The sequence below is a fragment of the Lithobates pipiens genome, unplaced genomic scaffold (genome assembly GCF_037356315.1).
Source record: "Lithobates pipiens isolate NorthernLeopardFrog02 unplaced genomic scaffold, aLitPip1_a1.2 Scaffold_41, whole genome shotgun sequence".
Taxonomy (NCBI): domain Eukaryota; kingdom Metazoa; phylum Chordata; class Amphibia; order Anura; family Ranidae; genus Lithobates; species Lithobates pipiens.
The window spans coordinates 1,568,228-1,582,685 of record NW_027507861.1 but is presented as its reverse complement, the minus strand read 5'-3'; the positions used below and the strand labels follow the sequence as shown (position 1 = coordinate 1,582,685).

General features: G+C 47.3%; 3 protein-coding genes across 3 annotated transcripts in view; all 3 read right to left on the bottom strand.

The window, feature by feature from the left end:
- The window catches only part of LOC143956783 (uncharacterized), a 312,193-nt gene that overhangs the window by 37,504 nt on the left and 260,231 nt on the right, over positions 1-14,458 (bottom strand). The window contains 1 exon segment of the mRNA XM_077466960.1: positions 7,066-7,075. Coding sequence (XP_077323086.1) covers positions 7,066-7,075 — 10 coding nt within the window.
- Positions 298-2,278, bottom strand: LOC143956781 (uncharacterized). Its single transcript, XM_077466959.1, has one exon. The coding sequence runs from the start codon at positions 1,932-1,934 to the stop codon at positions 597-599; it is 1,338 nt and encodes a 445-aa protein (XP_077323085.1). The 5' UTR covers positions 1,935-2,278; the 3' UTR covers positions 298-596.
- On the bottom strand, positions 4,381-6,889 carry LOC143956743 (uncharacterized). Its single transcript, XM_077466932.1, has 3 exons — positions 6,857-6,889; positions 4,811-5,041; positions 4,381-4,692 (listed from the first exon to the last, which is right to left on the bottom strand). The coding sequence occupies exons 1-3, from the start codon at positions 6,887-6,889 to the stop codon at positions 4,489-4,491; spliced, it is 468 nt and encodes a 155-aa protein (XP_077323058.1). The 3' UTR covers positions 4,381-4,488.

The window sequence follows — 14,458 nt, the reverse complement described above, 5'->3', positions numbered from 1 at the left end:
ATAGAAATTTGCTGTTTATAAGATCATTTATTGCTGTATTTTACTATCTGTACATTTTATTTGTTCTACAAAACTTTCAATAAACTATTGAAACAAAAAAAAAAAAATGAGAACACTGAGTGTTTGCAAAGCTTACATCACATATCAATGAAAGGCAATGACTCCATTTTTATATTTTAATCATTTTTATTGGAAGTTCTCATATTGAACAATCAGTTACAAAATACAAAGTGTTACAAATGACAAGTGACATTGTCCCTCCTTGTTTAGATAGACATATCACATTGACATGGAGTGATAAAACACAATATAAGTGGGATATTTGTGAGACAAGTCCTCCCTGTGCACGTGCCAATAATAAAGGACATCCAGGGACTCACACCCCCTTCACACACTCCCCACAAATATATCCCCCTGCTTCTTATATGATGAGATCAGCCATGGAGTATATCTGAGGTGTATATCAGGGTGTGCTTCTTCCCCACATGAGACCTGTGATGTCCAACAACATTCATATAGAAGACATTTCCCGCACTCAAGTCACTAATACACCTCAAGGGTTGTGTGGGATCCCTGATGTGCAGGAAGACAGGACTTCAGTGAGGAACATTTCCCTCACTCAGGACAGGAATATGGCTTCTCCCCATGTGAGATCTCTGATGTGTGGAAAGACTGGACTTGTGCGAAAAACATTTCCCGCACTCAGGACAGGAATATGGCTTCTCCTCTGTGTGAGATCTTTGATGTTTGTAATGATTGGACTTGTCTGAAAAACATTTCCCACACTCAGAACAGGAATACGGTTTCTCCCCTGTATGAGATCTCTGATGTGTGGAAAGATGGGACTTATGTGAAAAACATTTCCCGCACTCAGGACAAGAATACGGCTTCTCCCCTGTGTGAGATCTCTGATGTGTGGAAAGACTGGACCTCTGCGAAAAACATTTCCCGCAATCAAGACAGGAATGCGGCTTTTCCCCTGTGTGAGATCTCTGATGTGTGGAAAGATTGTACTTCTCTGAAAAACATTTCCCGCACTCAGAACAAGAATATGGCTTCTCTCCCGTGTGAGATCTCTGATGTGTGGAAAGATGGGACTTCCTTGAAAAACATTTCCTGCACTCAGGACAGGAATACGGCTTCTCCCCTGTGTGAGATCTCTGATGATTGTAAAGACTGGACATGTCTGAAAAACATTTCCCACACTCAGGACAGCAATGCGGCTTTTCCCCCGTGTGAGATCTCTGATGTGTAGAAAGATGGGACTTTTGCGAAAAACATTTCCCGCACTCAGGACAGGAATACAGCTTCTCTCCTGTGTGAGATCTCTGATGTGTGGAAAGATTGGACTTCTGTGAAAAACATTTCCCACACTCAGGACAGGAATACAGCTTCTCTCCTGTGTGAGATCTTATATGCTCATTAAGCTTGGATTTATAATGGAAACACTTCCCGCACTCAGAACAGGAATACGGTTTCTCCCCTGTGTGAAGTTTCTGATGTGTGTAAAGATGGGACTTGTTTGAAAAACATTTCCCACACTCAGGACAGGAATACGGTTTCTCTCCTGTGTGAGATCTTATATGCACAATAACATGAGATTTAGAAGGGAAACACTTCCCGCACTCAGTACAAGAAAACCTCTTCTCTGTTGGAAGGACGGCCCCGTCCCACACAGTCTGAGGTTCCTCAGGATCAGAGGAATACGATGGTCCATCTACACTGTGTGGTGCCGGATGGACATTTGAGGTGGTCGGGTTTTCTCCTGGACTATACTGTGTGATGTCCTCATCTTCTACTTCACAGTCTGGAGACAAAGTGAGACAATCCTCTGAGGTTTTCCTCATCTCCCGTCCATCTACTAAAATAGAAATACAAAGATTATTACTAGACATGAGCTGATTGGTTCCCCTAAACCAGGACTCCGCCCACATCAGGCAGCTTTGTCTCTGAGGATCTTACAATTCCCCCCTCAAGGTAACTAGTAAATGGGTCCTCTGATCTCCTACCAGATCATTTCTTTATTCATGGACCTTAGTCAGAGAGTGAGGACACAACGAGAACTGTCTATTATAGGAGTGACAGTGATGAGGGGATTATAGGACGAGTGTCCCCTCCCCCTCTATCACTCATTGCCATCTTCCCAACACAAGAAGTCCTGAACTCCCTGATTTAGTCATGAATAACAGCGGGGCTGAGCCCCACCAGAGGTCAGAGAGTGAGGATGGGGGGAGAACAACCAAGATGAAGACTGGACTGATCCTGAAGACCCCCATCATTGGGTTATTGACCCCTCCCTCATTATCACTTTCTGTTTAAGGGTCCAAAGTTGGAGGATGTTATCACATTATTATCAATATGTAAAAGTCTGTCCTCCAATCACATCATCAGATATAAAATCAAACCACTATAATCTGATTCCACCCTGAAATGAAATAAGTAATCAGGAAGCTGCTCACATAATACCCAGATATGAGGTATAACAGAATTCCTCCAAAATATGCAGCGCTGGCCCTTTAAATCTTATACAAAAAATGCACCACAGATGAGGTCATCAGGGGCTTGATCACAGATCCAATCCCTGATGTGATGTCAGCACATTGGGCGGAGCATAACAATCTAACGTCATCACGCCCATTGCGGCTGGAACGAGTGCTGAGGAGATACTGTGCATGTCTACCGATGTGTGTGACCGATATTTCTATGTAATAAAGTGAGAGATGTTATAGATCTATACTATGTGGAGAGTTCTTCTTGTCTCGGGGCTGAGACTATACAGCGGGGGTCAGCAACCTGTAGATTACGACCACGTGACTGGTAGATCTCGGTCTGGGTTTGCTGACCCTCCGATGTCTCCTCTGTAGTGCCACCTCCAGTGCCATGCGGAGTGACACCAACTGCACTCCACCTCTAATCCAGGCTAGTGGTCTCCAGAGTGGTGCCAGCAGCAGAAGGAAGAGATCTTCAGGTCAGTGTGAAGCAATACACCGAGCATATTAGTATAAGGCTGCTTTCACAGTGATGTGCTGCGGTTTACCCACACCGCAGGTGCAGGGCAGTGTACTTGCAGCTTTCCTGGGGGTTTGCTGCACTTTTCCATAGACTTCTATTATATCCTGGGGGTTTGTTGCACTTTCTGAATGCAGGAGTTTTGATACGCTTTCAGAAAATGCCCCACAACTGCAGGATAGAATAGTCTATGGCAAAGTGCAGCTAACCCAGGAAAGTTGCAGATGCACTGCGTTGCACAGGTGGTGCAGGTAAACTGCAGCACCTTATAGGGGACTCAAAACAGTAAGGGTTCATTTACATTTGTAGTTTGGGGGGTGGGAAAACCCCATAGTAAAGATGTGTTTTTATCACCCCTGCCCCAACCACATTCATTTTACCTGAAGTGGCCGGGGGTGTCCACATGTCGTAGCCGCAACAGGAGTTATATGCATTGTCATGGTTGGTGGGTGTCATAGTTCATGGGTGTCATGGTTATTGGGTGTCATGGTTGGTGGTTGGTGGGTGTCATGGTTGGTGGGAGTCATGATTGGTGGTTGGTGGGTGTCATGGTTGGTGGTTGGTGGGTGTCATGGTTGGTGGTTGGTGGGTGTCATGGTTGGTGGGTGACATGGTTGGTGGGTGTCATGGTTGGTGGGTGACATGGTTGGTGGGTGTCATAGTATGCGGGTGTCACACCTACCAAGCATAACCCATTCAAGTGGATGAGGCCGCTCTGCAAGTGCCCTGCAACCTTGTGCAGTACAGAAAATAAGGGGTTAAAGCAGGCAGCATTGTTGCTTTCTCACCACCTGCTTTAACCCCTTGGACCTTACAGAAGCATGAAGTTGTGGGGCTCCTCCATGATGCCATTATTTACTTAAATGGGTTATAATTGGCAGGCAGTACACTGCTGCTCCTCTGAAAAGCGATCCAAGTGTGTGTTGACAGGTGGTGAGGAGGTGATATGTTGCCTCCTCACCACCTGATTTGCACCCATGATTGCGGTGCAATGCACACTATTGTGACACAGTAGTATGGCAATTAGAGGGATAACTCAGGTTTGAGGAGGTGACACTGGGCAATACTGTGCCTGGTGATCTTTGACTCATCCATGTTGTTCAGGTAGATCTCCACCTCGTTAAGGTTACCTACCTCTGCTATACAGACATATCCCTCCACCCGGCACTGCCAGCAAACAACAGAACTAGTAACCCCGGGAGAATTCCTCTGTCAGAGATCTCGCTAGATCCGGGGATGGGACAGAAGACCGAAGACACAATCCCCAGATGTCTAAGACAAGCAACACCTATAGAGAAAATCAACATTTTGCTGCCAGCTGAACCCCCCGAATCTCCATAAATCCATCCTAGATACATGAACTGTGTCTGCAGCACAGAGAAGGAAGATTATCCGAGAGAAATCCAGGAATACAGGACGGGGAACACAGCTCAGGAAAGTGACCAGGGGATTACAGGCTGATATCACCCAGCCCCCGCCCTACTCTGGACCAATCAGTGAGCAGTATGGGTGGAGGAATGTATTTCGTGTTAATGACCCACCTGTGCTGATCTCTGTAGGAGTGTCCTCCTCTATAAGTGTCCCTGTTATTCCATCCTCCTCCATAGACTGCTGATCATCCCTCACATACCTCTCTTCTTCTTCTGATTTCACCTCAAATTCTATATCGATTGGATCTCCACTCTAAATCAGGAAAATGAGAGAAAATATCATCTGTAAGATAGAAGATTTATTACTGTGACATCACAGATATAAAATCCACACATCTCCATCCATGTTCTAGATGCTCCATCCCACCAACCTTGTAATAATGAGGGATGGTGAGATCTTCCTGTGTGGAATCCCGGGAATACAGAGGATGGTGACATCTCTCTGGGGGGTTCATGTAGCTGGATGTCTCCACCATGGTGTCCTGGTACAGATCTTTGTGTTCTTTTAGGAACTTTGACTCCTCCATCACCCCATCCTCCACATCATCCTCTTCTTTTATCTCTTCTTTAACATCAACTTCAGAATCACTGAGGTTTCCACTCTGAATATATAATAAAAATGACATCAATTATAATGTAGTAAGGTCCCGGGCCCCCTTTGGTCTAATGAGACCCTCCAGAGTTAGGCACAGCTGACATCCTTCTATGCAGAGTGGGTTATCAGACATGGTGGGTGCAAGATAAAGTAGATTAATGGGCACCAGACACTTCTTGAATGCCAAGAGATTTATTGTTTCTTGAACTGAACTGTGGGAGAGAGGGTTGGGGCCAGGACACCCTTAGTAGTTGCAATGTTATTTAGCAGACTCTGAGACTTCTATAGGTAGACAGCGGTGCAGGGAAAGTCATCCAGCAAGACACCACATCTGCACGAGTAAGGAAGCCATCTCCTATGGCAACAGTCTTATAACAGTTTCTAACACAAGTTGTAACAAACTTCTTTACTTCCTCTACAATCTCCTTTTGTAGATCTTCACTCCACTGATCTCCCAGTCTCTCTCACTGGACTTGTTGATCCACCGCCACTGAAACCCCTGAGCTCTTCCAACCTTCTCACTCAGTATATTCCTCAAGAGTCTCCCCCGCCTCCCTGCTGGGTCCCTAGCTTGGCCCTCACAGATACTCCTCAAGTGTCACCTCGCTGGCTGGCTCGGTCTCTGACTTGACACACAAGACTTCTCTGCAAGCATCACCTCCGCTGGTTGGGTCCCTGGCTTGAAACCTGGTGAAGTTTCCCAATTCTTCACTGTCCCCGGTTGGTGAGAATGCTGCTCTGGTACTTGCTTCAGCTACTCACATTAGTCCCTGGTAATAAGGTGGATGGTCCCTTAGTGGCAAAAGCTTCCCCTCTACCTCCGTCCATGACTGGTTCTCCAGCTGTCAGAACCGTCACTTCTGGTTGGACTGCAAGCCGCCATCCCAACCCTATGCTGCTCTCTTGTTTCTGGATAGGCCCTCAGACAGACTAGCAGCCAGATGTCCCCGGGATAGGCCTCAGGCTCTGGCCTAGCAGACCGGGGAAGAACAACACACATCCACCCAGACAGTCATCCAGGTGGCACAGAACACCGATCACCTGACCTCACCAAATAAATAGGCTCTCCCAGCAGGCCAAGGGATTCAAGTAAATTCCTGCCCATTGGTTGAGACACCATATCTATTCCTAATCTTTCCTTGCAATGCCCTTGTCTTATCTAATGCCATCAGGTACCCGGCCACCTAGTTCCAGAAGAGAGAGGTGCAGCAATTCCAGAATTATGGTGAGATCAATTGACCCCTAACCATAGGTGTGTGCAGCCTATTGCATTAGGGTGTGCACTCCAAAGTTCAAACACACATGAACACCACATGCTGTCACAGAAAGGGTGTTCTGATGGTGGGAGACAATTTATTGAGAGTATTTTACGGCACACCCTAAATATGGATGTAATGTGTTCCTAAGGTTGAACTTAGACTTTAATATAATGGGGGCATTTACACTGGCCACTGGCACCCTCAACCACCCACATGGTGCTGCTCCTGGATAATGCTAATGCACATGAGGTGATTAGGATGTGCACAGACACACCCGACACACCCTGTGTGCACACCTATGCCCCTAACAATTGGCCATGGCATCTATCACTCGGCAAATAAATTTAAGAGCAACCCTGCCTAAACATCAGGGTGCTACATCCTCCCCCTGCCTAGGAAACTACATCTCGAAGTTTCGCAGAAAAAAAATAATAATTTGAGCCTTCAAGCCTGAGAGTGAATGTCCTGGCAAAAGCTGGGATGGGTGGGGAAACAAGGAAAGGAGTGATAATAAAAGTAATACAAGGGGCGTACCACATGAAATAAACATATGTAACATATACATAAGTCACACAAGGCAGATAAATATCAGACATTATGTACAATTTATGTGTGGTATACCACCCAAACAATTGAGGGAAATATAAACATCAGCCTTATATCCTAACCATCTATCTAATATATACAATAATAAAGAGCATGAATAGTTATCATTAGGGATGAGTCAAACACCCCCCTCCCCCCGGTTCGGTTCGCCCCAGAACTTGCGAACAGGCAAAAGTCTATGGGACACGAACATGAGAAATTGAAAGTGCTCATTTTAAAGGCTTATATTCAAGCTATTGTCATAAAAAGTGTTTGGGGACCCGGGTCCTGTCCTGCAAAAACAAGTTTTAAAAATGTTAGTTTTTTTCGGGGGCAGTGATTTTAATAATGCTTAAAGTGAAACAATAAAACTGAAATATTCCTTTAAATATCGTGCCTGGGGGGTCCCCTTAGTCTGCCTGTAAAGTAGGGCATCTTTCCCGTGTTTATAAAGGAAAAATTTGAATTTAAAATTGCTTGCGGCTGTAATGTATTATCGGAAATATCCATAAAAATCATTTAAAAAAATGGTGTGGGTCCCGCCCCCCCCAGCAGTCCATTACCAGGCCCTTAAGGTCTGGTATGGATTTTAAGGGGAACCCCGCCCCAAAATAAAAATAAAATGGCATGCGGGTCCCCCCAAAATCCATACCAGACCCTTATCCGAGCACGCAACCTGGCAGGCTGCAGGAAAAATTGGAGGGTCGAGAGAGTGCCCCCTCCAGGACCGTACCAGAACACATGCCCTCAACATGGAGAGGGTTTCTTGGGGTCCCCCCAAAACACCTTGTCCCCATATTGGGCCTCATCCCCAAAACCCTTGGCCGGTGGTTGTGGGGGTCTGTGGTGGGGGAAAGTAGATGGGGAATTGAGGGGGAGGGAAGTAGACAGGGAAGTGGGTTGAGAAGGAAGTTGATGGGGAAGTGAGGGGGGAGGGAAGTAGATGGGAAAGTGGGGGGAGAGGGAAGTAGATGAGGAAGTGGGGGGAGAGGGATTTAGATGGGGAGGTGGTGGGAGAGGGAAGTAGTTGGGGAGGTGGGGGAGAGGGATGTAGATGGGGAGGTGGGGGAGAGGGATTTAGATGGGGAGGTGGGGGGGAGTAGACGAGGAAATGGGGAGAGAGGGAACTAGATAGGGAAAAAGAGGGATAAATTCCTGTTATTTGTGGACAGTGTGTGTGTGGGGGGGGATGCCCACTATTAATATAAGTTGATTTAAACAAAATTGTGTTAACTGGGGGGAAATGATGGGCATTAGTGATTAGTAGGAAAAAGGGGGAAGGAGCAAGGGGGGTAAGAGGTTCTCAACAGAGAGACAGTAGGCACTGCTGCTCAGTGGCTGGACAGGGGGAAGTGGGGGGGTAGGACAGTAACTGGGGGGGCAGAAGTGTGGAAAAGGGACAATAAAGGGACAGAGGGGCGGTGAAGTGGGGAAGGGGCATTCAGGAGGACAGAGGGCTGGACAGGAGAAAGTGAGGGACAGGGGTTGGATAAGGGGCAGAGGGGTAAACAGGGAGGCAGTGGAGAAACAAGGAGCTTAACAGGAAGGCAGTGGGGGATGGGAAGGTAGTGATGCTCAGTGGGAGATGAATACCTGGCTCATGGTGTCCTGGTCTGGAGGTTGATTTGAAGCTCCTCTGATGAGTCTTCTATAGTTGGGGTCCTCTCGGATGGTCTCTCTTGGTTCCTCTGATGAGTCTTCTATGGTTGGGGTCCTCTCGGATGGTCCCTCTTGGTTCCTCTGATGAGTCTTCTATGGTCGGGTGACTTCTGACTGGAGATGAAGGGGGAAATCTCTCCCAACTCTCGGCTCCTCTTCCTCCTGCTCACAAGTGTCCACAATCAGAGGAAAGTTCTCCTTAAAGTGTCTTTCCACCTTGTGGGGGTCCTAGGCCTGCAATGTGCAGACTGTAGACATGAAGTTGATTCTGCTCTGACCTGTGTGAGGATCTTCTCTGTCTCTCCTCCGTGTCCCCGATGGAAGATGGAGGCTTCTTGTCCTGGCTGAGAGGTGTGAGGGACGTTCTTTGTCTGCACTACAGATCTGGGAAGACTCCAATCACATTGTGAGCCAACTTCCTCACAGGGAGCCCCTCCCCCACAGACGTCCTGGGGCCATGCTGACTACAATCACAGTGCGGGGGAGGGGGTTTCACAAAGAGGACCCCTCCCTCCATTCTCTGGGATGACACTATAGTTGGATAAATATAGAGAGAAACAAGAATGTAACTGCGCTGGCAAAAAAGGAAAGAAGCTATGGAGAGCAGCAGCAATACAGTGCGATAACACAGAAAATACCCATAAAATCAAAAAAAGCTGCACCATAAAAATTAAAATTAAAAAATGAAATGAAATAAAAATATTCCATATACTGTGCCAAACCAATTGTATCCAAAATCGTAGTCACAGGTATATAAAGATGTATTAAAGTCTCTGATTAATGAAGAGCGCAGTGCACATGCATGAAATCCAAAAGTGCGCCGATCACCATAGAAGTAGATTGTGATTACCACACTGGACGTCACCACGCCATCCGAATAGGAGGACGGGCTCCGTGTGTATGCCGGCCGCCATTTTCGCTGAAAGCGCATTTTACCGATCGGCTTTTGTAAGTGCAAATTTTAAGAATAAATGTAGAAAATATTTGGAAGGTGTTACGCTATGGTAGTCCCTCTCTCTTTCCGGAGCCATTTATGGCGGCGTATGGACCTTGTTTGGTGGACGCAGCTCTTAGGTGTATGTGGCCCTGATCCGAGGTGTGGACATCTGCAAGCTTAGAGGCCCTAGGCTGGGTTTAGCCAATCGCTTTTAAATGCTTGTTATTTGGTAATCACAATCTACTTCTATGGTGATCAGCACACTTTTGGATTTCATGCATGTGCACTGCGCTCTTCATTAATCAGAGACTTTAATACATCTTTATATACCTGTGACTACGATTTTGGATACAATTGGTTTGGCACAGTATATGGACTATTTTTATTTCATTTCATTTTAATTTTTATTTTTATAGCGCAGCTTTTTTTGATTTTATAGTTGGATAAATGGTTCTATATTTAGGATGTATCCGGTCTATAAACCAGAGGCTCTGGATGGACAGTTGGATAAATTGATCATTTGTGTGGGGGAGGGGGAGGTGATCTATAGGGAGTGTATGAGGGAGGGAAGTGACATGTGAGGTTATTTGTTGGAATCTGTTTGCGCAGAGAAAGCAGACAAGTTGTTATAAGTTTTTGTTAAATGGAGGGTTGTGTATGGAGGAGGGCTGTGTATGGGGGAGGGGAGGGCTGTGTATAGGGGAGGGGAGGGCTTTGTATGGGGAGGGGTGGTTACGTGTAATTAGAAGTACAGACACTCTCTCTAATATTAAAAGACAGGATTGGACAATTCCATTAGAGGGGGAGAGGAGGGGGGAGGTAACATTGGGGCTCAGTCACAGCACACAGCCCATTTTATTGTGTGTATAATGCGTGTTCTCCGGTGTGCAGTGTGGGGGCGCTGTTGTGCGGTGTAATGAGGTGTTAGGCTCTCTTCTATATAATTCTATGGGCTCTTTGTAATATTATACAAGGTGTGGGAACGCTCGGCACAAACAATACAACCTCACATTGTTTTCTGTGATGGTGACGGAAGCCATAGAACATCGGGATCATCGCCTTGTTCAGCTGCCCATACACTCATCCAATCTCCTTCCAATCTTTTCATTGGAAGATCCTTCCCTCCATTCTCTTCTGGTTAGTGGAGGGAAATGGAAGTGTGTGATGGCGGTGATGAGGAAATTGGAAGGAGTCGGATGGAAAATGTTTCTGGAATGAAGAAATTTCTAGCAGTGAATGAGATTTCATTCCGGAAAGTCCATCATTCCAAACACACGGGACATTCCAAGCACAAAGGACATTTACCATGGGAGTCATTGAATGTACTGATGAGAATTGTCATATGGAAGTTTGTACGGACGTTCATTTGAAAATCTCCTCGTGTATGGCCAGATTAATTGTTGGTGTGAATGAGCCCTAAAGGTGACCATACACTATACAATCTGATTGTACAATCTCCTTTCCATCATCTACATAGTACAAGGATCTGCCCGATCCCATACACACTGAATGGAAGGTTTGGGTGTTTCCTCCTATTACATTGTTTTGGAAACGTTAAAAGAAATAGATTTCTGTTCCAGAATCCCCCAATATGTATCTTGTCACCCCCTCCTATGTTCCCTGCACTGCCCCTCCCCCATAATGACTGGACATTGTTCCCCATGATCCCCCTCAAAATAGTGACCCCAAATTGTTCCCATTGGTTCCTCTTTCTTTTTCCAGAAGTGACCCCACATTGTCCTCCATAGTTCCTCCCTCCATTATGATGACCCCACATTGTGACACTACACTGCCCCCTATGGTCTCCTCTTCTATCCTCCCCTCCGCTCACATTGACCATTCTTCCCATGAGGCCCAAAATTACCTAGGCCATGGTCCTCTCTCCTCCCCTCTTAGTGACACCACATTACCCCCCATGGTTCCTCTCCTCCCCTCTTAGTGACAGAGGGGGAGGGGTGTTTTCAGTGGGGGAGGGGGTGTCCTCAATGCAGAAAAAGAGGGGGTGTTCTCTGTGAAGAATGGGAAGGGGGTGCCCTCAGTGGTGGGGAGGGGGAGGGGAAGGATGAGGGTGACCTCATTGGAGGGGGAGGGGTGTCCTCCTAATTTTGAATCATTATTGGTTCAGTTATCATTATTGATATGACAAGGGGAGGGACAAGGCTCACAGAACAGAGATTGTACAATCAGATTGGAATGTATATGGAAGTCCTTATCCTGGACATAGAGGAGTATTTTTTTATTTTTAATTCAAGCAGCGGGTAGAATGTACATTTCCCACACATTGGAGGGGGATGGGGGAATCCTCCCGCTGTGCTATTGTGTTCTGACAGTGGAGACCCTCCCCCACCATCAGAATACAATGATCGGTGTTGCCGCCTATAGCTGGTGGTGTTGATCATTCAAGTAAAACCTGACTGACTGGTTGTACACAAATCAATCAATAGACTGACCTGTGTACAACCAGCAAGCCAATACATGGATCAAAACCCATCCAATCCCTTCCGAATCACTTATTGTACCTCTGTGCAGCCTGTGTCCCCTCCCCCACACCACCATTATGTAAATGTACATTATACCGCGCATGCAGAAGATGGAGCGTGTGATGTCATGTGCCTCGTCTCACACATACATCGTACAACATTCCTTTCATCTCCTCCAAGATCTCCGGGAGAAAGTTTTCCCCAAGAAATGAGTGTCATGGCGTCCAGCACATGTAGAAGATGAAGTGTATGAGGTGATCCCCGGTGTGTGCAATATGAGAGTCCTGAGAGATGTGAGAGCTCAGCTCCGGATCTCTCTGAAGACACCAGTGTGATCAGCGGAGGAAGGAAGAGGACACAAGAAAGGCAAAGCTCCTCATACACTAGGAGATTATTGAAGGAGAATTTGGAGAAATCTTCTCACTACATTCCATGGATTGATGAATGGCGCTCAGAAGGAGTTCAACATTTCATTTCCTTTTATCATCTCATTTTGGATGAGATGATAGGCCCCAGGGCTTCTGTGGGGGAGGGGCCGCCTGTGAGGAAGCTGGCTCACAATGTGATTGGAGGAATCTTTCTAGATCCGTAGTGCAGACACAGAACGTCCCTCACACCTCTCAGCCAGGACAAGAATCCTCCATCTTCCATCGGGGACACAGAGAACTTTCCCCTGATTGTGGAGACTTGTGAGCAGAAGGAAGCCGAGGTTTGGGAGAGATTTCCCCCTTCATATCCAGTCACTGTGCTGGGAAGGGTCAGAAGTCACCCGACCATAGAAGAGTCATCCGAAGTGCCAAGAGGGACCATCCGAGAGGACCCCAACCATAGAAGACTCATCAGAGGAGCCAAGAGGGACCATTCGAGAGCACCCCAACCATAGAAGACTCATCAGAGGAGCTAAGAGGGACCATCCGAGAGGACCCCAACCATATAAGACTCATCAGAGGAGCTAAGAGGGACCACCCGAGAGGACCTCAGCCATAGAAGACTCATCAGAGGAGCTCCACATCAACCCCTTGAACAGAACATCATCAGCCAGGTATTAATTTCCCAATTCACCCCACTGCACCCCATCCACTCATCTGTTCCCCCACTGCCCCTTGCCCACACCTCTGTCCCCCTACTGCCCCCTGTCCACCCCCTGTCCCCTAACTACCCCTGTGCCCCCCACTGCCCTCTGTCAAGCCCTTTTGTATTACCCACTACCCCTCTGTACCCCTGCCTACATCTTTGTCTCTCTACTGCCCCTTGTCCTCCCATGTGTCCCCTTACTGCCCTTTTGTCCTCCCATGTGTCTCCCTACAGCCCCTTTGTCCTCCCACGTGTCTCCCTACTGCCCCCTTGTCCTCCCATGTGTCCCCCTACTGCCCCCTGTCCTCCCATGTGTCCCCCTACTGCCCCCTGTCCTCCCATGTGTCCACCTACTGCCCCCTGTCCTTCCCATGTGTCCTCCTACTGCCCCCTTTCCTCCCATGTGTCCTCCTACTGCCCCCTGTCCTCCCATGTGTCCCCTACTGCCCCTTGTCCTTCCATGTGCCCCCCTACTGCCCCCTGTCCACCCCTCTGTCTACCTGCTGCTCCCCTCTCCACCCCTCTGTACCCTAACTGCCCACCATCCCACCATTGAGCACCAGTCCAATACCACTTATTTCTTCACTGAGCACCTTTCTCTTCCCTTGCTCCTCACTAAGTCCCCCTTTTTCACATTAAGCACCAATGCCCAACATTTTCTCTCAGTGATCATCTTTTTTTAAAATCAACTGATGACAATAGAAGTATCCCCCCAAACAATGACTATGGACAGTGGGCATTTTTTCTTACCACCTACCTCTCACTGTCCACCTTCCCCCCACTTCTCTATTCCCCCAATTGCCTCCCCGTTTCCGGTCTTATTCCCTCCCCCCTCACTTTATCATCTACTTCCCTCTCCCCCCCACTTTCCCATCTACTTCCCTCTCCCCCCAGCTGCCTCCCTGTTCACCCAACTTCCCTCATTGCCCCCCATGTTGTGTCTGGTGTAGTTTTGTACATAGATAGTGGAAAGAGTGAGTAACACAAGGATTCTATCTTGTAGGGGAGTCTGAGGAACCCTTGAAGTGTGTGCTGATTACTAGACTGCTCTTGTCTGTGTGGTCAGCCAATTCGATAGGGGCAGAGACTCCCTCTAGTGGTGGACAGAGGTATTGCAGGCTTTGCCAAATCTATCACAGCTGGTATTACTGGCTAACAATGATCTCCCTCTCCTTCCCTCCTCCACCATACAAGGTCCTCTCCTGGTTTTCTAGTTCCCATGGCTTCCATCCTTGTCATGTGTGTGGCAGTGGTGGGATAATAGTGTGTGTGTGCTGTTATACAGCTGTTACCCCTGTCTAGGCTGGGAATTTGGGGTTCTCCTGAAATTTGCCAGTGTGCCGGGTGATTTCTGTGCATATACAGCAGAAGGTGATACCCCATGTGTTGTCTGATCCCCCACATCACTGTACCCCGATACCATAGTCTGT

Excerpts from the sequence above, each read along its gene's own strand:
- LOC143956781 (XM_077466959.1), bottom strand. The coding sequence starts at position 1,934 with ATGTGGGCGGAGTCCTGGTTTAGGGGAACCAATCAGCTCATGTCTAGT.
- LOC143956743 (XM_077466932.1), bottom strand. The coding sequence starts at position 6,889 with ATGTCTGATATTTATCTGCCTTGTGTGACTTAT. Across the intron at positions 5,042-6,856 it reads ATCTGCCTTGTGTGACTTAT|AGTGGAAACCTCAGTGATTC; the intron begins GTATATGTTACA and ends TTATATATTCAG. Across the intron at positions 4,693-4,810 it reads CCATCCCTCATTATTACAAG|AGTGGAGATCCAATCGATAT; the intron begins GTTGGTGGGATG and ends TTCCTGATTTAG.